A 25,688-nucleotide genomic window follows, 5' to 3' on the forward strand; every position below is an offset into this window, starting at 1 on the left:
GTGTTGCGGCACACAAAATACGCGCAATAGTTTTAACTTATAAATCTTTTAAGAAACTAACAGATACGAAAGATTAAGTGTTGCTTGTGTTCTGCACGACACAAAATGGTTTTCTTAAAATAAAAATCAAAGAAACAAAGAGCCTCGTAGTCAAATTGGTTATTTATTGCAATTATTTAAATGTTTTTTCCCAATTTGATTTTCTTTTAATTCTTATTTTCTTCTTTAAATCCAATTTATATACAGATTATTATTCTTATCAAAAATATAATTTAAGAACCGAATCAAAACGTTTATCATATTTAATTTTTTTTAATACGGAGTAGTAAATAGAATCGAAAAGCTCTTGTATCTCAAATATGCATGTAGTATGTTGCGACCATTATTAATGGGTTAAATTAACTTCGTATTGAAATCTCATTAAGAAATATTTTATTTATTAGTCAGAAAACTGAAAGATATATTATTGAATTAAATTTCAAGGCACATTGAATGACATTAATTGGTCATTTGGATGAACATATTAACCGAAAAATCGAACCATAATCAAATTAACCGATGTAATCGAACTATTACTAAAAGATATGGTGCGGTTTTTAATTTTGATCGAATACATATGGTTCAGTTATGGTTTTCATTTAAAACCAAACCACCATAAACCGAACCGAACCAATTATATTAGTATAATATAAAATTAAATGTATGGTATGTAATTATATTAAGAATTAAAAATTTAAAAGGGTAATTAATCGGAATTAGATAGGATATGTAATCTTCTATCAAAATATATATATATATATATATATATATATATATATATATATATATATATATATATATATATATATATATAATCATTCACTTTTTATGACAATGGACTTTATATTATTCAATTTTTATAGAAAAGTATTTTATTCTTATGTCATCTTGGACCATGGTTAACTAATATTAATCATTAACCATAACTATTAACCGACTAAAACCGTTAACCAAAACCAATATTAACCGCTGCCCAATGGTTATTGAAATGCGTTAACCAACTGTAATGGTTATGGTTCGGTTTTGACCAATAATCGAACCAAACCGTCCCATACATACCCCTATATATAGCTGATTTACACTTTTTAACCACTATAATGTTATAAATATATGTAATTACTAATTATTTAACTTGTTACGTTTTTCTGTCGTTTTTTCAGTTTTAATTTACACCCTCTTTCTTTAAATCGAAATTTTCTATGCAATTTATTTCCAGAGCAAAATATGCTTTACATTTTTAATTAAATTAACAGTTATAATTTTACAATGAGATAATCGGACAAAAACCAGAAACAGCCCAATGGGCTTAAGGCAAGTCCGTTCAAACTTTGTCACCGATGAAACGCCAAACTCGTGTAACATGTTTGTTGATTAATTGGTCTACGTATTTTAATCAATCCGACAGACAAAAGAGTATTACATTATTTTTGGGATAAAACGCATGTCATTTAATTGGATATAGAAATTCTATGTGAGATCACCAGTTCATATGCTTATTATGAAAAACTTCTACCAATTGAAAGTGTCTGTCTACTAAGGCTGAAACTCTTCAAGCTTCCTAATTGAGTTTGGTCGATCTACTAAACATAGGTCTAGGAAAATCTTGAGATATTTGAGCTCCAATCTTCTGTTAGCCAAGGCTCAAACCTTAATTGGACTATTGGCACCACCTACTTTTGTCACCAAATAATAGTTACAACAATTTAAATTGGAGAAAAATATTACAAATTTGAGAAGACAAGCACAATTTTTCTTTCCAATCTAGTTACTTAAACTATCAACTACAACCGACAATTCAAGAAATATAAATAATACCGGTACATCACAACATTCGATCTGCGCCAGAAGGCAACCTCCGGAAGAAATTTGCCGGCATCGAAGGTAGTTTAGTTCGAAACCTCGGATGTCTCAAAACATAAAACACACCAAGAAGCGCCACCACTTGAAATGGTGTCACGTACAATACAATCGCCGCCATCAAACAAAATGTCACAAACAACGCCGATGCTCTAGGGTCCCGCCAACTCAGCAAAGAATGAAACCTCTCGCCTTGAGTTGCCAAGTCACCAGCAACAGTCTGAATCCTACCTCCAATACTTCTTAATCGATCATATCGCATTCGCACTACATCTGAGCCTTTACTAGTAGGAAATGTATCGAACTCTTCATCTAACTCGTCGTAGGTTACCGCATCCGCGTGTGATAACCTGATATCCATATGAGGAGGGTGCCTTGGTTTCCATCTGTATCTCCAGATCCCTAGGACAAAGAGGTATAAAAAAAACGTAGGCAAGATTAACTCGGGAGAAAGTATCAGCATCACGAAAAGTACATGAATTAAAAGGGTCGTAAGCGGATTTTTCCAATGGCATATTGAGTCGAACCATTTTACCAACCCTACTAAATTGCTAGTCACGTTCACTATCCGGAAAAAATTTGCTTTGCTCCTTCTAACACTCCATATGTGTTGACCAACATCTAGCATGTACTCAACCACTTCTTTCTTCAACGGTGGCTCGGCCCGGGCTAACCGGGTCGAGACTATTTGAGTTGCGTTGTGTCTTAACGTATCAGTTTGACTCATAGATAACGGATGGACATAATGCATTTTAGGTAAAATTGGTTGTGAATATTTGTGCAACATATTAATATATGATGTGCACGAAAACCTCACAGCCAATTGTACCTCGCCCATTTTCTTTACACCTGAAGGGTGTAAAGCGATGAGCGGGTACGAATGTGTATACACTCGTTCTGTCTCGAGTGTTGATAACCGGATTCTAACCTTTCCGATCCGCAAGTCTTTATTCGACCCATGTAAGTGCCCGTTATCGAATGCACCAATTGTTATCACGGTACACGGATCGTAAACCTCCCATGTGTATTGCTCGTTCCAATTTGGTGAAAAGTTGTCGATAATTGTTCTTGTTCGAACCCATTTATTCCCGTATTTTGCTACACAAAAAGCATCGGTTGTGGCCCGACCTTCTCTTGTTTTCATTGGAGACAACCCTTTTGCGCTTATAATCCCTAACTCCAAAACACCAATGCTCGACTTCCATATTTGTTTGGCAGTGGGCCTTAGATCACTACTATAATTTGTTGATTCGTCCAAAACATGATACCCTCCATCTAAACACACACGTAGATGAATTCTACTGGCGAACTTTACCTCTTTCTTCTCGCCGTCGTACATGGGGTGTTTCTCGAGGTTGTGCCACCTTGACTGGACGGTTTTGTTGTCCCACCTTCTATTCACGGAGTGTAAGGGTAACAAGCATTTCCCCAGTACCTCATCTTTGTTACCTCGATCTTCGACTGTTAACATTAAACCCTCTTCAAATGGCTCTGCTGCTACGAAAACTATGTCTTCGTTCCAAGTTGGGTTTGCAGTCTTCACCGGAGAAATTCGAGTTCTGGTGGACTGACCACCCAGTGCTACCTTCACACAGGCCTCCAATGGCTTATTCCGGTCACTTGGAACCAGATCTTGACACTCAATTACGTTAACTCGCACGTACCAAAGCTTTGGAGACAAGTAAACTTTCCCTCGGATCTTGGATATACCTTCTCTGCCCACCGTGGCAGCGTCGGAGTGCCATGCCTCCGCGAAGCACTCGTCGGCCTGAGTTCCTTTCCAGACGGCGAGCATGATTTCGCCATGTTTAAGCTTCTCCCCTCTTTTATCCTCCAGTTTGTACCACTGCGGTGCCAGTGGGCTGTCCGGCGGGACTCTTCTTGGGACATCGTGAAGTTCAAACAAGATTCTTCCGATGAAGTCGTCCATGACTACATCTTTGTCTTTGACAATGATTTCGACAAACGATGACTGAATTCGATCCTGAGAGAAGGCGAACACGTGGTCCCATTCTGGGTTTGATTTCTTTTCGAAGTGTCTGGTGATTCCTTTGTAGTTTCCGAGCTTGACTTCGACGTAAGGGTCGCAACTTCCGGTGACATCTTTATGTGGCAATTCTTTGGCTTTGACGACTCGGACGTAAAGATACTGCATTTGTTCAACGAGGTCATAGGTGCAGGTGAGCTTGTCGCCGACGGAGTAGTTGCCTGATCCAGCGATTTTCGGCGAGGTTTCCTTGAGGGAAAATTCTTCCGACGGTGGACGCTGCATGTTGAATTTTGATACCCGAAGGTGGAAAATTTCAGGAGAGATGAAAAGGATTAGTTCCTTTTAAGAAACTTGAAGCAAATTCGATTTGTTTTTTTGTGAATTTTTGCCGGATATTTGGGGGAAAAAACACAAATGAATGCACGTAAAAGGGAGAAAATTATGATAATGTAAGATTCAAGCTGGCTGCTAGCCAACTTCAAACTACACACAGTGATATGTATACATATAATACGAAATTATGAATAAAATGAATGATTGATTGATGATTGATGTAAGAATATGAAGGTAAGATTAGGTACGGGCAATGACTCCTGTTTTTATCATTGAAATAGTCAGTTTCTTAAATATTTAAGTTTTAAAACTAAACTATATATTTTTCTTACCCCTTATAGTCCAAATATCATTTTTTTGGTATTTTTGTGTTGTATTTTTTTCCTAAAAGTGAAATGGTTTTAGGAAAAAGTGTGTTTTATTATATGCTATCATGATCCTTTGATAAACCGGAGGTTTTTGTCAAAAAGAGAAAAAAAAAAATTAAGGTATAATGAGTTCTGACGCATATTCGAATTAATGTGGTTGATTAATTAGCCATTTAATTTCAATTACATTCAAATTCAAATGTTTGAATTTGACAATAACTCTCAAATTTATATCTTTAACATAAGTTGAATTTATAACCTTGAGAGGTTCTTGAATTATTAAAAAAAAATGTGACTCTTAAACATTGTTTACTGTTTCCTTACTTCCATTATGCGCCAATAACTTACATGAATCAAAATAGTTCTAAATTAGAAAACTAGGTGGGCCTATTAATCGTTTATAACATTTGATTAGGTTAAAATAGCATTTCCTCACCTTCTAGATTATGTAAGCCTCTCGTAACATTTGTTAAAAATAAAGTGAAAGAGTTTTCTAGAGTAGTATCTGCTAAATAAATTAAATTCTAGCTTCTAAAATACATAGATAAAAATCTGAAGTATGTGAAACGTACACTTTTAAACCAATGACATAGTTAGTGATTTCGTAAGTCATTGCATTTCATCAAACAATTATTTAACTATAATCGTTAATACCAATACTATGAAATAATACATACACTAAAGATAAAGATTGGTAACTTACGTAAATTGGTATATATAACATTATGTATAAAAATTGTTGAGGTTGTAAGTTGTAACCACCCACCAACTCTTAACAACTCTATAATTTTGGAACAAATAAATTCTACCAAAACTTACGTTTACTGTATTGAATATTATATTATGATCACTATTGATATGTATTTAGAAGTTAATAGAATTTTAGGATATGCACGTGTAATTTCAAGGTAATAGATGATCGGGAAGAATATATATGTAGATATTTTCATTTCGAGTTTGTTCAATTAATTTAAAGCTAAATGTATATAACTAGCTACTATTCTTAACATATTCATTCGCAGTAATAATTCATTTTTTAACCCATGGCCTGAGTATTAAAAAAAAAAACTAAAATTCTTTTTATTGAACAACATATTTTTGTTTAAACATGTTGTATAAACAGAGAAATAAATGAAGTTATTGAGAAAACGAGGTTATGATCGTTTTCATTTGTGGAATGGGTCTCTGAATATATAATAATTGAACAAAATCATATTTCAGTTGCCCAAAATTCCTATCATAAGTCACTTTCACATTATCATTTACTTAATAAGATATGATGGACAATCATAAAATATTGCCTCCTTTTTCACCTTCAAAAATGATTGGTTGGTTGATTAGGTGACTCCCTATATGTCAAGAAAAGGGTAAGAATACACAGAAAAGAAAAAGAAAAAATATTAGGCAATGATCTTAATTTTATGAGTTATTAGGAGTTTTTATGATTAACTTTGTTCAATGATTTTAAATGCCTTTCCAAAGAATAAAAGTTGACTATTTTTCAAAATAAGGGTAAAAACAATATACAGTTAGACGAAGTAAATTGATGACTATAAATTGCTGTGACATTGGACGATTTCTATGATTCTCTTTATCAAACTGGTTGTGTAAAAAAGTTGCACAATTTGATGTTTGTTAAACAATTTAACTAATAAATCAATTTTCAAGTTTCATCTATACATGCCATTTTGTTAATGTCTTGTTCCTACTTAAGGAGGGATATGGAGGTAAAGTGAGGCATGTCGAAGAAAAATCGTGTTTCCGAGTTTAATTAATGGAAAGAAATTGAGGGGAATAAATGGATTTTGAAGCCATATTTTCCTTTCAATTTTTTCTCCCAAATTGAGTGGATTCCGAAAGAAAACACAGAAACTTAAAATTTTTCTTTTATTTTCTTCGAATTCGGGAACACGGAATAAGGAAATTTTTATTTCCCTCTTTTTTTTTCTGTTAATATTTTTCTTCTCTTTCCTTTATTGAATTACTAAAAACTCGGGAACAAGGCGTAAAAGTTGTTTTCTTTCAAAACATAGCGGAAATATGATAAAACTATTTTGCTATTTCTTGAATTTTATCTATAAAAGTTTGCATATTTTTGAAGATGGATTTTACTTACATTGTTTACAAAACCCATTAAATTACCCAAACCCTAATTATATAACATGTAAGGGTGTCAATAGTTAGGTGTCATACCATAAACTCTTAACAATCGTCAAAATAAATGTATATTATGAATTATTTCTCTCCCTCTACAAATAAGCAATGAGTTTCTTATGGATCATCTTTAGCATAACAAGAATAAAATATCTATTTCAATAATTATATAATATTATTTTGGATTTGTGGTATAAGAAACTAAGCAAGTATATGCGAGAATCATGACAAAATATTTTAATAACTTTAATGATTTTAAAACCAAGTTATGATAGTCGTCGACTCAGTTTAGGAAGCTTTCATGCATGGGTCCAAAAACCAACTGCTAGACTCAATCTACCTTCTTTTTCTTTCTTTTAAATGTTTCAATCCATTTAACTTGTTGAGAAAAATATAAACCTTTATATTGGATTCTGATTGGACATATTAAACTTAAAATATGTTGCTTATCTTAAATAAGCTTCAATAACATGAATAAATAAAGTCAGACAATTGACAATAAACAAAAGATTTGTTTTTTTTTTTTCTAAATTAAAATATTATAATGACTTGCGACCTTATACAGTAAAACAGTTACAAAATTAGATTATGTTTGTTTCAAGTTAGGTGTAGTTAGTTTAAGGGAGCTACCTATAATTACGTACCTTCTCTATTTGCATTTTGAATGCTGTTTATCTTCTCTCTCACCCTCACACTCACACACATATAGTCACACATATTATTTACTAGTTGTGATATCCGTATAATATACGGGTTGATTAAAACAAAATGTTAAACACAAGTGATTAAACAGAAAGTTTTATTTGAATTTGAAATTTGAAATAAGTATAAATTAAAAAAAATGAAAAAATTAAATTTAATTACGTGTTTAGTTATCAGACCCACGTATTAAATGTGTTAATTATAACAAAATTTTAAATACGAAAGTTTCAATTGTAAATTTATTTAAAATTGAAATTGAAGTTTAAATTTTGAAATTTAAAATATGAAACTAATATAGTAATTATGATATGTTTAATGTATAGAAACTAAATTAATGGTATATATTCAATAATTCAATAATGATAAATGAAGTAAATGACAAGTGGAAAATAAATATCTCAAAATTATGACAAAATGACATGTGGCATAATGTATGAGAGTGTGACAAGTGGCAAAAAAAACCTTCATTTATTAGAGAGGATTGTGAATTGTTGCTTGATTAAGGTGTGCCTAATTTTAGCATATATTAATCAAGAAAATTATTATATCTAGCATCTACTGATGATTTTCTTTTATTTGTCCAATATTTCTTTATTTACATTTCTAGTATTTTTCCCAAAAATGAGCTGCTTTACTGCTTGACTTGCTGACATTGACCAGGTCATGATGGTTGTGCAGCAACAACAGAAGATATGGAGATCAAATCCAATGTACCCTTCAAAATGAGTGACATGAGAATAGTTGTTACTGTGAATGGCCAAATTCCATTTGAAGGATTCAACATCTGCAACACATATTACTTATTTACATAAATCAGAATTAATTCATTACAACTTTATAATACCATAATCTAAATATATATTAAGCTGATTTGGGTTGATTGTAGTTAATTTAATTAATTAAACATAGTCCTTAGGGTCATATGGGTGTTATATCTTTAGAAACGTAGGGTAATCATTTCCAATAACTAAAACTCGTACAAGGTCAAGTTACAACCTACCTTAAGAGCGACGAGGTCTAATTGGTCTCTAAATTAAAGTTCAGCTAATGAGAATTCAGATATCCTCTTACATTTGTTCATGTTTATCGAAATATTCAATTATTCATATAAAATAATGATATGTTGAATCTACTATTCTTTCGGCTGGCTCTCTCTTTGATTTTGAGATTTATCTTGATCCAGTGAATAATTGGTGAATAATCGGCAATTTGCAGTGGATGTTTAGCCATAATAAAAGTGTGGGCCTTTACTGTGCTTTCAAATTCAATTTTCAAGATCAGGTACAGGTACAATTGGTTTGGCGGCCCAATATTAACTAAACTGGGCCTAACCCAAACCGAGTGTTAATTTGTGCTAATTCAATTAATTTGATAAAATAATATAGCTGGACAAAATTGAGTTGGTAGAAATGGTAGAAGAAAAGCAACTGGTTTTTTTTTCACTTTTAGAAGTGATCAGTTATGAATTATGATCATAACACTTGTATTTTTAGGATTAAATAATGTTGGTCAATGTTGGAAACGATGTGCATAGTTCCTTTGTAGGAGATTATATGGCTCGTATTTATATTGCCGCTAGCTAGGTCTTTGGTTCAAATTCAGGCCTCGCTCAATTCGGTGCAATAAAGCAAAGAAGCATCCAACACCTTATATAAGATCACCATATTGGGCATTAGCACTCAGCACTCACCAGCATTGTGTAAATGGTTTGAAGTATCGCATTATACAGACATAAGCAAATTGGCAAATGTATATTAAAAAGGAAAGACAATCTATTATATAGACCAATAATCTAGAAAAACACTATCTTAACTTTTGGTCTCTGCTGAAAGCCTCCCATACGAAAAGAAAAAAAATGAAATTTGAAATAACAATAAGCCGGATGGATATATAAATGATAAATCCCATCAAATAATCTATATTCAAGCTTTGTTAGTTTCTTATTTAATACAATACAACAATGTGAAGAAAATAAGAATACTCCAAATTAATTTATATGGATTGATTGAATACCTGGTCCTAGTGAAAGAGCCTGAAGACAAAGACAGGTGTCTGGAAGTCTATGAAGTTGTTTTGAGGCTCAAGTGCTTGTAAGAATATATTTTCTCTCGGTTCTTCCCTCACTCCACTTTGTGTCGCATACTCCATTGCCATCTCATAATCCACCTACAACAGCAGTACATCTTATGTTATCAACAAAAATCAATATCTTTATAAATAAATATTTAACCAAAACTTTAATAAAACGTATGTTTACCTGTTCGACATGCTGAGCAAGCTTTTCACTTAGGATCTCTTTTGTTATCACACGATCTGAGACCTTCTGAAGAAGTTGAGCATCTTCATCCTTTAACTCTGTGCGTTTCTTCTTATTTGCATTTCCATGCAACTGTGATGCCTCCTTCAGTATTCCATATATAGCACCCGTAGCATCATTAATGTACCTACAACCAATATATATAATTAAAAACCAGCTCAATAATTTAAAAGTAATTAGAAAAAACAAAAAAGTAACTTTCAGGCATAAAAGATTACCTGCTTAAATTTCTTTTTCTCTCTTGCTGCTCACGAGCCTGAATTTTCTTCACTATTTTTGACTTTAGCTGGACGCAGCATTGTTTAAGAGAAGTCTGAAAAGCATAAGAGTTAAGACATTGTTAGCCTAAAAAAAAAAATAGAATATATTGAGAATGGAAGTGATAAAATATAAACCTACCTTGACAGCATTAGCAATCTCGCTTATGTCATCTCCAATATATTCCTTTCCAGTCCCTTTGAAAGGAATTTTTGTGCTTACAATGCTAACAAAAACCCCGATCTTATCCTGTGTCTGATTAATTTTGTAACTATTCCAACTGGACAACAATAACATATATAAGAAAACTGCTTCAAATTAAAGTGAAGCAGAAACATTAATATATATATATATATATACAAAAGTCTTATATATATATATATATATATATATATATATATATATATATATATATATATATATATATATATATATTAAAGTGAAGCAGAAACATTAATATATATATATATATATATATATATATATATATATATATATATATATATATACAAAAGTCTTACTTGATTCTCTTCATGGCAGTTCTTGTGACAACATCAGCACCTTGCTCAAACAGCAGTGGAATACGATTTGCAAACCGGAAGATGTTTAAACCCTAAAATTTTGAACAATATTTGTCAAAATCTTTTAGTACTTTTTAAATTTTGTAATTAGTTAATGTGTTAAATATGACCTACTTATTACATAAACTTACTTGCTTGACATCTTTTCCTCCCAGACTAACTCCAGCTTCTACAATGAACGGGTGTCCTTCAAATACTTGAGCACTGCAATAATTTGAACACACTAGTTACAAATGTGTTCAATCTCATACTACTAATTTAAACATTTTAATACATTTATTTCAGATATGAATATAACCTTGCAGTATATGTTGCAACCATTTCTGGCTGCAGTTCCTTTATTATACCCAGGCGAAGGTTGTACTCTCCTGCAGGACTAAGACACTATAAAGAAGCATTGTTATTTTTCAACAAATTTACTCGGAACATAAAATAATAATAATAATAATAATAATAATAATAAAACAATACAGATCTATCAATATGTTGATTAACTTGATTGTTAAAGGAAGGGGCTTTAATTGATTAATAGATAAAGGGCATCTTACATCACCACTAGGATCATCAAACTTGGCTTGTCGAAACAACTGATGCATGCGGACAATCTGTTGTGAAGTCAATGAGTTGACTTGTGTTTTGGAGCTGAAATCAGGACCCATTTCCCCTGTAACATAACATGATAATAAAACTACTTTCAGAAACATATTAACAAGCAGCAACCAAAGTGGAAGTGTTTGTTTAGTGAGATTTTTTTATATACCGATTAATCGTTCAGCATGTGCCTTCCCAATGTTAACAAATTCATGCTGAAGAAATTGCAAAAGATTCTGCTTTGAAGTTTCACCAATCAGGCGTTTGATCAGAAGCAAATCCACAGCTGATGGATGGTACTTTGTTTCAAGAGGAACTGCAGGCATTACATCTGTCCTTCTTGCAAACCTTATGCTCACGTTTTTACTTTAAAAGTTGGAAAAAGAAAAACAACATCAATAAACAACATGATACCCACCCATAAAACAATTTTAAGATTATAAGAATGTCAAATTGTGTTTTCATATATACTCTGGTGTGTCTGCGACAAATCGAAACATGAATTGGGCATATGGAGTAATAACAGCCATTTGACGCATATAATGCAATATCTTGGACTGCAAGTATTTTTTAAAAAAAAGTGTTGGATTAAGAGATAATAACTACATATGCTAAAACTTGAATAGAATCACAAAGTGATACATCAGAATACATACACGATATGTTGTCCAGTTTCCCTCGATTACAACTTGGATCTCAGCTCCATGCCATTGATCTTTGTCATCTCTCTTCTCGTGTAAATGGATATGGGGAATGTTTCTGATCATGGAAGAATAATAGATCCAAAACATTAGGGCACCAACAAAGAGTTACACATGTAAAAAAGTTATTATGTGTCTTTTTATGAACAGTAGTGAACCCTATGCAAGAATAATAATACCTATGAATGTCTATATCCAGCCTGCAGAATGTAGTGTAATTTTGATTCTTCATTGATGAGGATATCTCTATAGGTAGTCCTGTACTCATCTTTGACCAAATTAATGCCTGCGAGAAACAAATATAGATTTAACATACATGACATATATTCATATTATCACCAGAAGAAGAAGGGAAAGGACGAAATTGAAATACCCTGAAAAAAAAAAAACAAATAAAGATTTTAACATACCATTTTTGCACCAAGTCCGAATTTTCCACGTGTTTGCTTCAACCCATACTTTGTCCCAGATAAAACTGCATGATGTTTCTATATTAGAAAAGTAACATGACAATGATACAGAAATCCCAGCATGTAATGTTGAGAAACATATCTTGCATAAGTACAATTATTGAATGTATTCAATGTATCAATCAGTAGGAGATTAGATAAATAAACCTCGTCCAAACATATTTGGGATATCATCATGAGGCATTCCTCTTCCATTATCCTACATAAAAATTCATAATGTAGGCTGTCAAATCTGAAACAAGCAAATAATGTATGGATGAAAGATGAAATTACTACAAATATGAGTAAAGACAATAATACAAGGTTTGAAATGGAAATATGTTCACACCTTACAAGTCACCCTGTAAAATGAGGCCTCACCTCGACCCTTCATGCCCTTTGCAGCAGTTGGTTCTTTAACTTTCTTACCAAGGGCTGAATTTTTGGCCTGAACTTCTTGGAAACGAGCTTCTTTGGCAAGCCGTTTCTGATAGTAGAACAAGAAGCAGGGAAAGGAGGAAGAACATGAGTAAAACTTTAAATAGAAAGTAGGTTGAGACAGACAACAACTTCCAACTGTAAAAACCTTATGAATTTGAGTTCTTAAAGGTTATTCACTAATGTGTATATATGATTCTCATTAACTAATTACATAACTTTCAATTTAATATGATAGTAATTACTATTTATGTGTATGCTTTAAGTAGTCATGAAAGGAAGAAGTTTAGGATTATCCATTTCTTTCTTATTTTTGAGGCTTGCCCTCATGAAATGGTCTCATCATTTACACTCCAGTTTTTAAGACAAAGATGAGTCAAATAAAACCACCACTAAAACTAATGGAAAGAAAAGTTTGAATGATCTCTTGGATCCATATAGTGGCTTAAAAATGTAATTTTCCCTCTATATATATGCATCAACTCATCAACCAATTAACTGTTGAAAACTTACACAAAGAGAGTACAAACCTCACGGGCCTTGACTGTCTCAAAATCACCATATAGTGCCTCATCAATTCGCTCCCGATCAATAAGACCAATCATGGAGTTGAATTTGCTTCTGTTAATCTCCTCACTGTGATACCAAAACAATATGATAAATAGAACTACAGTACATGGTTATGTGTTAAGAGCATGAAACAAGATACATAATAATACTACTATATTTACAGACATGTTCACTTACATTGTTACTTCAACTAATGGAAGCTCTGCAATGGACTCTGCAGAATCAAGTGCATTTTCAACAAGTTCTCTCACTGTAGTGTAAAGGGATTTCCCAGGCTGATATTCACTCAAACAAAATTTAATTTTCATACGAAATAGAACACAAAAAAAACACGTTTGTCAACATATTCCCCCGTATCAACAAATTCATACATAACAACCCTAGGCCAACTGCAAAAGTAATGTAATTGCGTTTGATGTTTTATAATTTCCATATTTTCAGCCAATAGGAAATCATGGCAACTCCATTTGAGCATAAAATGGTATAATTCAAAGAATGTCGTAAATTTTTCATACCAAATGAAGTTAAACTGAACATTCATGACAAAAATAAACATATACAGAGTTACGAATAGAACTCACGTTGTCAAACCCAGCAATGTTCTTATTCTCCGCAAAGAACTCGGCAGGAGATTCTGAAAGAACCAAAAGTAGAAATTAAACTACAATCAACGAGATCTCGTGTTATTGAAATTTGGACGAGGGAGATACTAACTCTGTTTAAGAACACTAGCTTTAGGTTTCCGAGGAGTTTTCGATTTGCCTTTCTTAGTTACTACCGGACTTTCATCACTGCTCTCTCCGGAGTCCATCGGAGAAATTCTCTGATCAGTCAAAACTAGGGGTTTCTAGAGGCGGGAAGTGTTTTCGTCTGTACTGGAAACATTTCGCTCGCGAGTTAATAAGGCTGTGACAGTGTTACGCACCCGCACGGCTAAAGGTGAACAAAAACCGAGCTAAGAACTAGTTACTAGTCTCTTCAGGTCTCGACTGAAGGTTCGAATTTAGCCCTCAATTGGAAAAAGAATACACTGTTACGTTTAGGGTTTGTCCGTATTGGTCGCTAGCCAAACTCTTTTTTTGCGCATGGTTCGGTCTCGGCCAAGGTTCCGATTTTGGTCGTCAATTAGGAAATGGACAATATACCAAGTTTGGGGTTTGTTTTAGATTGGTCACTAATTTTTTTTTCCTGCTTAATAAGTCATTAGAACTATCTTTTCTGTGCCAATTACATTATTTTGATAGATTTGAAGCTATTGGAAATCTAGTCCTATACCTGGTCTCACTAGTGAGCAATATGTGGAGTTAGTCAAGCACTTTTCTAATGTTTGTTGTCATGCCTCAGACACCAAGTTGTCCACCGTGAACATGATTGGTAAGACAAAACACAACAATCTTTGGGTAGTGGGCAATGGAGCCAATGAACATATAACAAATGACCATGAAATTCTTCATGAACTCAAAGATCAACCTCATGGAAATCATTTCATCGTTCCCGATGGAAATGGATTCCTGCTAAAGGAACTGGGACAACAAGACTGGAAAATGAAATAAATCTAAATGATTTTTTTTGCATACACTTTTATTCAAGTGCAATATTTTATCTGTTCACATATTAACTAATCATATGAACTCTGATGTGACCTTCTTCCCTGATTTTTTTGCTATACAAGACCTGCATTCGAAGATCTTGATTGGCACGGATAGTTGCAATGATGGTCTCTATCTTATGGGGGAGAAACGAATAAGGGAATAGCTCTCACTGTCACCAACCATGAGGATGATTGGCATACGAGGTTGAGGCACGCTTCCGCATCTAAAATCCATCAAATTGATTTTTTGAATAATGTTCCTAGTTATTTAGATATTAAGTCGTGTGATTCTCGTATGAAAGCTAAATAAACTCGCCTTCCTTTTCCAAATAGTGAAATAAAAACTTCAGCTTGCTTTGACTTAATTCATTGTGACACTTGGGGAAGTTACCGTGTTACTTCTTTATCGGGAGCTCGTTATTTCTTAACCATCGTTGATGATTATGGTCGTGTTGTATGGATTTACTTGATAAAACACAAGAATGAAGCAAGTGATTGTTTGATAGCCTATTGTAAAATGATAAAAACACAGTTTGGGAAAGACATAAAAACGGTTAGAAGTGATAATAGAGGTGAACTCATTTTCGGAGCTATTAAGAATTTCTATATTGAAAATGGAATCATTTTTTAAAGTTCTTGTGCTTATACCCCCACATCAAAATGGGGTGGTTGAAAGAAAGCATAGTCATATCCTTAAGGTTGCTAGGGTCTTAAGGTTTGAAGTGGGTCTTCAAATACGTTTTTAGGGATAATGTGTTATGACAAGCACCTACATAGTTAACAGACTTCCTTCCAAAGCAATTGGAAATAAAAATCCTTATGAAGTTTTGTTTGCACAAAAACCTATATATCACCACATGTGTGTTTTTGGATGCTTGGCATACATCATAAATAATAAGATTACATGTGATAAATTTGAGATGAAAGGAAAACCTTGTGTTTTCATAGGATACCCTCAAAGGTAAAAGGGGTACCGAGTTTATGACTTGGTGGAAAAAATTGACGTGTCGAGAGATGTTGTTCTTGTTAAAGATAACTTTCCTGTCAGGAACTTAAATATTGAGATTTTGAAAAGAAGAAAAACAACCGTTGAAGATGATTTTTTAATGTTTGAACAAGAGCTAGATGTTTTAGATTCCTCTCCAAGCTATGAGACTCAACCACAAAAAGAGTCTGAATTGGAAGATATAGAAGATACACAGCTTGAAAATGTTTCAAATAGTGAACTGCCTCAAAATGATGAAATGTATATTGATCAAGAAAGAACAAAACAACATGAAAATGTAATTATAGTAAGGGAAATGAGCGAAAGAGTCAAATCTCCACCGAGACATCTCGATGACTTTGTTACTCAATTCCCCCTTCGATAGACCATTCGCAACGTGCTGTCACTCAAAGCTCAACCACAATGCATCCCCTTGCTTATTTGATCTCTTACAATAAATTTTCTTATAATCATAGGGCATGTCTTGCTGCCATTTCTACACACCACAAACCAAAGCACTTCAACCAAGTTGTGAAATATCCCAAATGGAAAGAGGAAATGAAAAAAGGAAATAAAAGCACTTAAACATAATGACACTTGGTCACTTGAGGAACTACCGCCCAAGAAATGTGTCATTGACTATAAATGGGTGTACAATATCAAATATAAACCAACAGGGGAGGTTGAACGGTATAAAGCCTGCATAGTTTTTTAGGGCTTCACACAACTAAAAGGGGTCGACTTCCATGAGACCTTTGCCCTAGTTGCGAAACTTGTGACGGTAAGGAGCTTACTAGCTGTTTCAATCAAGAAGAATTAGTTGATGCACCAATTGGACATAAATAACGCCTTCCATCATGGTGATTTGGAGGAGGAAATCTATATGAAGATACCACGAGGATTTGCAAAAGAGGGAGACTCAGGGGTTTGTCCTCTCATAAAATCTCTTTATGGTTTTCGCCAGGCTTCCCAAAATTGATATAAAAATTTGACAAGAGCTCTTCTTGATCTTGAATTCAAGCAATCTAAATTTGATCACTCTTTATTCATCTATCGAAAAAATGTCACTTACATTACGATTTTGATCTATGTTGATGATGTCATCATTGTTGGGAACAATAGTGATGGAATTCAAAGAGTTAAAGATCATATGGATCATCATTTTAGCATCAAGGATTTAGGGTCTATTAAGTACTTTTTGGGTATCGAAGTAAATCGTACCAATGATGGCCTGATTCTTAGTCAGCGAAAATATACACTCGACATCCTCGCAAACAGTGGTCTTGAAAGATGTCATCCTAGCAAGTTTTTGTTAGATTAAGGTGTCCAAGCCAATAACTAAATTGGTATATTCATGAAATAGAAGCAAAGTCCTTTTTGGGTTTTCCTCATAACCTGTAACTAAATAGAATAAATTTTAGAGAAAGAGGTTGATTTGTTAATTTATTATATGATTAATAAATTAATTATAAATTGAAATAAATGATTTATTAAAATATTATATGATTAATTTATTAATTATAAATAGTCATAATTATTTTTAGAATTAATCAGAAATTGATTGGAATTAATTTCGAGTTAAATTGAATTATTTGGAAGTGCAAGGACTAAGTTGTAATTGTTCAATAGTTAAACAAGAGAGGGTTTCTAGAACCTCCTAGAATGGCTGGTTTTGGCTAAGGCTTTTAGGATTTCTAGGATGCTCCTTATTGATAATTAAGGAGTTGGATAATTATTATATTTGAGATATTATTATTATTATTATTATATTCAGATTAAGGTTATCTAAGGCTTCCTTATCAGCTATAAACAGGACCCCTAGGGTTTCATATTTTCATCCATTCTTCCTAAGCGTCCAGGAGGCAAAAAAAATTTCTCTAAACCTCCCCTCTCCTCAAGTCTTATAATGTAACACCCGCAACATAGGGCTAGTAAAGAATAATTGGATAAGTAATAGTCATAACGATAATTAGACATTATCAAAGAAAGATTATTTAGGGAAATAATCTAAACAAAATTCATAGTGGTCATTAAACCGAGAGTGTACATATAGAGAACGTCCAAATCCGACTTCATTAGAAGAAATTATGATTTTTTTAAGTTTTAGCGTAGTAGTATATGACTCAGAAACCGAAGTAGAGATCAATTGATTGTTAGTAAAAACAATCTAAATGAAAGTTGAAGATCTTGTCTATATAGTTCCGTTGATATAAAGGCAGTCGAGAACGGATATCATATGAGGAATTTATGATTTTTAACGGACTTTGATAGTCTAAGTATGTTAAAAATATAGCTTTAAAAATAAAGTCAAAATTAGCCGACAGAGTCCAAACAAAAGTTGTAGATCTCGTCAAGAGCTTTCTGGGGATATAAAGAACATTGAAACGGAGCACATATGAAGAAGATATGATTTTATGAAGTTTTCCGATAAGCATCACGCGCAGGTGGGTTGCACGACGTGCACCTTCTAGAAGGTGGGGCGTGGACCATCATATTTGCGACACGTGGTAGAAAAACGAGAGGAGCAACGTCTCAGGTGTGTGTGGCGCGCACACTAGGCGTGTTGCCCAATTATGCTATAAATAGGCTTTGAATGCTCATTTGCTTCCTCACTCCCCGTTAACATGTTGTCGCTAGCGTATTAAGCAAATAAAATTTTCACTGTTAGTTGCACTAAAAATATAGCATAGGGAAGCAGGGTCGAATCAGCCTAATGGTCAATGTCTTTTTGTATCAAACACATTCTAGTAAATAAAACATAAATTATAAAAGGGGGCTTTTTTGAATTAAACTAAAAACTAAAAATTGCAGTGAAAATAAATTAAAACAAAAATCAATAATAAAAATGATTTCAACTCTGTTGCAATTTTCCTAATCATGTAGTTAGCCAGATATGGTTATTTAGAATGCGTTCTATCTATGCTGGTACTGAGAAAAAACTAACAAGATCTAGTATAATCTTATTTACCTAAATTAGTTAACCAAAACAATCTCTTTGAATTAACTCTAACATTTTATTGTTCAATTAAACAAACTATTAATTAAATCAAAGAAGCAGTTGTTAGGAAGTAAAGCAGATAACTAGCAAAACCAAAAGCACACAAGACACAGTATGTACGTGGTTCGGTCAAGATGACCTATGTCCACGGGCAGGAGGGAAGTATTCTTTATTTCAAAGCTCTCAACACAAAGGTTACAATTACAATTACACATAGATTCGCCTATCCCTCTAGAATTCAAGATACAAAATGACCTAACATGCATCCCTATTTATACTTAAGGGATCATACCTAAAACCCTAATGGGCCAAGCCCATAGGCCCATGAAGGATATCAACCAATCACAATTCAGAGCATCTTCTGGAACATTCTTGAGCATTATCATCTTCTAGACATACTTGGATCAACATGGCACATCAAAGGAATCAATATGGTGCATCATGTACCAAGATAGTCCATGATGGCGCAATAGCTTCTTCATGGCGCAACAGCAACCCTAGTTGGTGCAACAGGGATCTAAATGGCGCAAGAGCATCAAGTATGGCGCACAACATCAATCTTGGAGCAACAACATCACCATGAGTAACAGGCACATGCATGGCTCAACAAGGCTATGCATGGCTCAAAAGGAAAACAAGATGGTGCAAAAGGAGAACAATATGGCGCAAGAGCATCTATCTTGACCCATCTCTTCATCATGTGGCGCAACAAGGACCCTTTGTTGCTCCATATCCCTTCCAAGTGCTCCAAACTTCTTCCAAGTGCTCCAAACCCCCTTGAACACGATTTGTTCCTTTGGCACTTGATCAGTTCCTTTGTTTGATGATCCATTCCTCTCTCCGAAGATTCGTTCCTTTATCACATGCTCCATGAACCCCAAGTGCTCCAAATGATTCATGAACATGATCCAAATGCTCCAAATGCTAGAGTCATATTTAACAACAACTTTATTATTTGTGTAAAATTCCCAAAAATACCAAATACTTTTCACAAGCTCGGAAGCATAAAGATATGATTTTTATAGTTTATATTAGAGTTAAATCCCAAACACATAACCAATCCAATACTTGTTACTTTTACCAGTTGACAAGAGCAATTATGGACTCTATTAACTGATTAATTGGAATGATAAAACCCTAGCTAGGTGATCAGACCAGCAAAAATTAAAATCAAACATTCATTAAGTTCAAAACTGAAAAATCTAGATAGAAACACAAAAAGAAAACCATATCTGAGAACTAATCACATGAAAAGTAATAGTCTATGCAAAACTGGAAACTAAGGTTTAGTCAGTCATGGCTAAAAACGAATCTAAACTGACAAAAAAAAACATTTGCTGATAAACCGAGATAAACTAAATATGTGAGATGATTCATAGCTTTAGATCTTCAGAAATCGCTGAAAGGTATCAGAAGTGTTATTCGTCGTCTAGAACCGTCTAACCTCTTAATATGATAATAAGGGTCGTTTTTATATGCAAGACGGAAGCTTTTGGAGAAAGAATACAAAAAATGCAATTGTAGTTTTCAGATATGCGATCACAGATATCCTGATTTTTTTCAGTGATATACGATGCTATTTTTGACGTTTCTCGAACTTCGGGACAAAAATACGATCGTGGATATGGGTTATGCAATCGTAGTTTTTTGTGTTTCTTCCAGAACTACGTTTAAACAAATTACGAAGCCATATCTTAAGTTTTTGGAGTTGCGGGTCAGAAATGCAATCGCGGAAATGCACTATGCGATTGCAGATTTTTGTCTTTTATTCTCAGATGGCCTCTAGATGACTTATTTAGGTCCTACAAAACTTTGTGGCATTTATGTGATCGCATAAAGGAGAACTGCGAACGTAGAAAATCACTTTTGGCTCATTTCAGATGCGATTTTTCAGTTTAAGCACTCATTGTTATTCCTTAGCATCTTTCTTCAGTTCCAGCTCCTTTTAAGCTCCAAACATGCATGCAACTGCTCCCAAAGTACTGCTCCACTCAAACTATCTGAAAATGACAAAAAAAAATGCTAGCAGTATGAGAATTCTGATAAAAGACATGAGTTGGACATTATTTAAACAAATGACATGCAAATGTACAAAGTATAATGTTAAATGTTAATAAAAACTACCCTATGCATAAAATGGCATCTATCAAATCTACTCAAGCTTAAACCTTATTTTCCCTCAAGTTATAAAAAGATTAAACATTATAAACAAAATGGAAATATGTAGATGACCTAAAAAGAATTTAAAATAACAACTGAAATAAAGAAAATGAAACTTAATAACTTGAACTAAAAATACTTTGTTCTTTTTTTTTTCTTCACATGATCAGATTTCACAACGAGGAAGCTCCAATAAAATCAATACATAGACAATATATTTAATAAGTCAAACCAAGCTCGAACAAATATTTTTTACGCCGAATTAAATTTGTGAAAACAATATATTTTTAAAAATAATTTCAAGAAAATTAGTTTATTAAAACTTAGCTTGACCGTCCTCTTTTTTTTCGAACTCGTCCAATAAACGCGGTAAGCTCCATTATGGACATAAAATCCAAACTTACCACTATGATTTCACTATCGAGGGATCAATCTCATTACATCACACATCTTCTTTGTCTTTATCAACTTTTCAGATATAACTTTGCTTGGTTTTTTGATTTCGACTTGAACTTGACTTTGATTTAACTTTGAATTTCAGATTTCTTCAATTTTCCTTATATACTATTTCTAACATATACTTTGAGGCCCACCATATCTTCAATACTTCGGAAATGATAATAAATTGTGTGGATATAACAAGAGTTCCCTCCTAACCCCAAAAGACGCTGAAACTATAAGGTTCAGTACTTCAAATAAAGAAAATGGTTATTCAATCTAGATTTTTTTTATGACATTGAAGGAAATTATTCCTCAAACATTGTTCGTCTTTCCATCCCACACTTCCAATATAAAAGTTATATGACTCATATGTTGGTTCACATTTCGAAAAAGTTTAAATCACTTTCTGATTTGAAAAGATAATACTTAAATTTGATTGTAATGAGACTGTTATTTTCGGTTCCTATCACACTTCATCTTAACAGAGCTATCGAATGTAAATAGAATATCTTTATCTCATGTAAAAAAATTAATTTTTTGATTTTTTTTAATATGCAAAAAATAAAAATAACTAGATATAAATTTTTTTGTGTTTCTCTTTAATTTTTTATGAATGCAGAAAAATACTTTTGGACTTTTCAAATCTTTTTTTATATGCAAATGCAATGCAAAAAATAAAATGCAAAAATAAAAATTTAAAATTTAAAAATTTTAACCAAACTAGAAATTTAAAAATTTTAACAAAAAATGCAAACTTTCACACTAACCCCTTCCCCAAGCTTAAAATGATGCATTGTCCTTAATATTCAAATAGGAATGAACAACTCAATAAAGCATATAAAAGCAAAAAGATGCAACTAGGAATGAATGTACCTGATAAGTTTGTAGAAATCTGATCTTGACGATGAATGTTGACGGAAAATCTGAATTTCAGCAACTCTATCGATCCTCAGATATCCTCAAGATTGCTTGGAACTACGACCATCTATTTATTGAAAGCATAAAAAACTAAAAACTACTCCTCGGGTTGCCTCCCGGAAAGTTGCCAATTTTTAAAGTCATTAGCTCGACTTTGCCCAACTAGATTTGCTAATTGGTATGGATGGGACTTATTCCTTATCACTACATATCCATTCAGATATGACAAGATTGGTGGATCTGGAACTTGTGCAGCATGCTGGAAAGACTTCAAATTGTTATCAGATAAGTCGTTCAGATGATTTTCAAATTTCTTTCGTTTTTTTTATCTTCGTTTTCTTTCCAGAAATCTTCTCTCTGAATTATTCAAATTCTTTTCTTTTCAGATTCGTATAAGAAATCATCTTTCCCACCGTTTCTTTTTCAAAAACCATTTTTCTTTTCTGATTTTTCCTTAGCAAAACTCAGCTTCTCCATCACCTCCCCAAGCTTATTTCTTGTCAGCTCCTCCGATGCTTCTATATAACTTCTTTTTGACAGTTGATTTTACTTTTTCCCAAAGATTTCCCTTTTTTAGATCTTCTGATATGGCAAATAATTTACTGTCTATAAATATTCATTGCACGGAGACATTAAAAACTCACTGCAGCCCTTAGATAAATGACTGTTGGTACCCAAATAATTAACATAAATATTATCAGAAGGAAAATTATCGTCATTAATTTTAAAATGTCATCAAACTCCATTGAAATCATGCTATTAAAAAACATCTATTTTTATTTTTGCAGTTTACATAAATGGTCTTCCCAAAATAATAGAGTTTGTATCTTATATGTCTAAATCACCCATGTCCAAAATATAAAAATCAGCCGGAAAAATAAGCTCACCCACTTGGACGAGAACATCCTCCAATACACCTTTTGGGTGTACTGTCGAGTGGTCAGGCAACTGGATAATTGTCCTGGTCTTTTGTAAAGTTTCCATTTTTATTTTTTTCAAAAAAAAAAAAAGGAAGGACATTGACTGAAGCTCCTAACTCAAACATGACATTTGAAAAATTAAGGTTTCTCAATTTACAAAGAATTGAGAAAATCTCCGGATTCTTGCACTTTAGAGGTTACCCCTTTTGCATGGCAAAAAAAAAATCTCCGGCTCTGATAATTTCATAAAATTCATTTTTTCTTTGAACTGCATAAATCTTTCAGAAACTTGGCATATCGAGGGATGTGTTTGATAATATCTAAAAGTAGGATATTTACCTCAACCATTTGAAAAAATTCCATAATGTCTTCATCCTCTATTTTATGCTTCGTATTTCTCAATCGTGATGGAAATGGAGGTAGGGTTTGTACTCCTTTAGATTCTGCTTAGTTGGTTAAGGAGTTTATGTTCTTTTATCTTCTTCTTCAACCAACACCTCTTCATACTCGTTTGCTTCTTTGTTCTATATCTTTTACATCTTTTTCTTTAACCGGAACTTTTTAATATTCTTCTTCAGCTTCTTTTTCTGGAAGCGCTTGGGCCTCTGTAACTTTTCCTACTTCTCACGGAAATAGCATGGACAATGTACTTTGGATTGTTCTCGATGTGTCCTAGTAACTTTCCTTGAGATTCCAAACAACCCACAAAATTGGCAAGTTGAGACACCTATTGTTCCAAATTTTTTATACTAGCTCTGGTTTCAGTCTGGAATGTTTGGGTGCTCATGGAAAAACTCTTTACAATATCTTCTAAGGCCACACTGGAACTACTTGGTTGTTGATTCAAGTTCTGATTCTGAAAATTTTGACTCTTATAATTTTGCTGATTTGGATTCTAAAAGTTCTGCTGAACATTGGGTTGCTAATAATTTCGATGTTGATGGAATCAGGGTGGTATCTGATATTGTTGTTTTTGTTGAAAATTATCATTCCAGCCTTGATTATTTTACTGATAAATATTTTTCTGTAGATACCCTACAACAGCTTTTAGCATATCAGTGTATTCTTGTAGCAATGGGCACATGTCAGTGGGGTGTTCAGTCTTCAAGCAAATCCCACACCGCTTCTTCGCAACTGCCTTTTCTTTCATTAAGAGCAGAACTACTTTCGTGAGCTCAACATTTTGGGACTCCAGATTAGCATAACAAACGATCCATATGTGTGCATGCAACCCTAATTTGTAGGATCTATGTTTTCGCTATTGGAAATGCAAGTATTGAACACAAAAATAAACCCTAGAGGACATCTACTATAATCAGAATTCATAATATGAGATTGTAGACATCCCTTTGATTGTATGAAGTAATAACAATGTAGATCCAAGATTTCTTGAAGCTTGAGATAAAGTATCACAAGTGTCACACCTCTAATGGTTCACAAAAACACTTAGCAAGAAGATGAGAGAGGAGATATGAGGAGGAGAGAAATTTCGGCTCTTCTTAGGGTTAGAAGTGATTTCTGAAATCTCAAAGGGGTATGCCCTTTATATAGTTGTTGGTAGCTTAGAGCCAAAGTCAGGGTTTTAAGGTGGAAACCCTAATTCCTTAGCTTAAGGCCTAAGCAACCCATGAACCTCATCCAAGAGGCCCTTGGACGAAATTTCTAGGGTATTCCTAGAAGATTTCATCCAACGCATCTAGGAAGGTTCTAAAGCCCAAATCCACAACTATCAATAAATTGCTAAATAACCCATGTACTTTTCATTAATTCATTTAATCGCAAAATTAATTTCTGATTAAATATCAATTAAATAACATGATTGCTAATTAATATATTATTTTCATAATATATTAATAAATCATTTATTTCAATTTATTAATCAAATAATAAATTCATCCTTTCTCTTCAAAAGCAATCATATATAGGTGCCAGTATGAAGGTAACCCAAAAGGACCTTGTTACTATCAATTTAAGTGCATACCAATTATAACTATGGACTTAGACACCTAATCCAACCGTCTCCCACTTGGATAAGTCTAATAACTATAGTTGCAAGTATAACTTCAACAATTGACTAGCAAATTTTACCTCTAAAAGTCGTTGTCGAACTCTGACCCAGTTAATTACGTGTCTTTAGATAAGTGATCAAATATTCCTCCGTTCTACAAGATATCGTATGCACATGAGACATGGATTATAATCAATCTCTCCGTCCAAGATTTGTTTCCTGATTTTTGATTTATGACGACTAAAATCAGACTACTAATTGAACACATTAATTCAATCCAGGCTTGGCCAAGCGCTTTAGATGTCATCATCAAATCATC

General features: G+C 33.2%; 2 protein-coding genes across 2 annotated transcripts; both read right to left on the bottom strand.

Annotated features, from left to right (window-relative positions):
* Positions 1 to 1,713: 1,713 nt before the first annotated feature.
* LOC111899830 (FT-interacting protein 3) lies at positions 1,714 to 4,381 on the bottom strand. Its single transcript, XM_023895703.3, has one exon. It carries the CDS (start codon positions 4,166 to 4,168, stop codon positions 1,862 to 1,864), a length of 2,307 nt encoding a protein of 768 aa, XP_023751471.1. The 5' UTR covers positions 4,169 to 4,381; the 3' UTR covers positions 1,714 to 1,861.
* Positions 4,382 to 9,311: 4,930 nt separating this feature from the next.
* Positions 9,312 to 14,426, bottom strand: LOC111899829 (DNA topoisomerase 6 subunit B). Its single transcript, XM_052768620.1, has 19 exons — positions 14,063 to 14,426; positions 13,930 to 13,982; positions 13,526 to 13,623; positions 13,309 to 13,414; positions 12,690 to 12,827; positions 12,509 to 12,560; positions 12,302 to 12,366; positions 12,071 to 12,177; positions 11,847 to 11,949; positions 11,662 to 11,747; positions 11,360 to 11,556; positions 11,148 to 11,263; positions 10,898 to 10,983; positions 10,731 to 10,803; positions 10,540 to 10,631; positions 10,160 to 10,298; positions 9,979 to 10,073; positions 9,701 to 9,887; positions 9,312 to 9,609 (listed from the first exon to the last, which is right to left on the bottom strand). Exons 1-19 carry the CDS (start codon positions 14,157 to 14,159, stop codon positions 9,463 to 9,465), a joined length of 2,037 nt encoding a protein of 678 aa, XP_052624580.1. The 5' UTR covers positions 14,160 to 14,426; the 3' UTR covers positions 9,312 to 9,462.
* Between the last annotated feature and the right edge of the window lie 11,262 nt (positions 14,427 to 25,688).

The sequence above is a fragment of the Lactuca sativa genome, chromosome 2, assembly GCF_002870075.4.
Source record: "Lactuca sativa cultivar Salinas chromosome 2, Lsat_Salinas_v11, whole genome shotgun sequence".
In the NCBI taxonomy this organism is placed as follows: domain Eukaryota; kingdom Viridiplantae; phylum Streptophyta; class Magnoliopsida; order Asterales; family Asteraceae; genus Lactuca; species Lactuca sativa.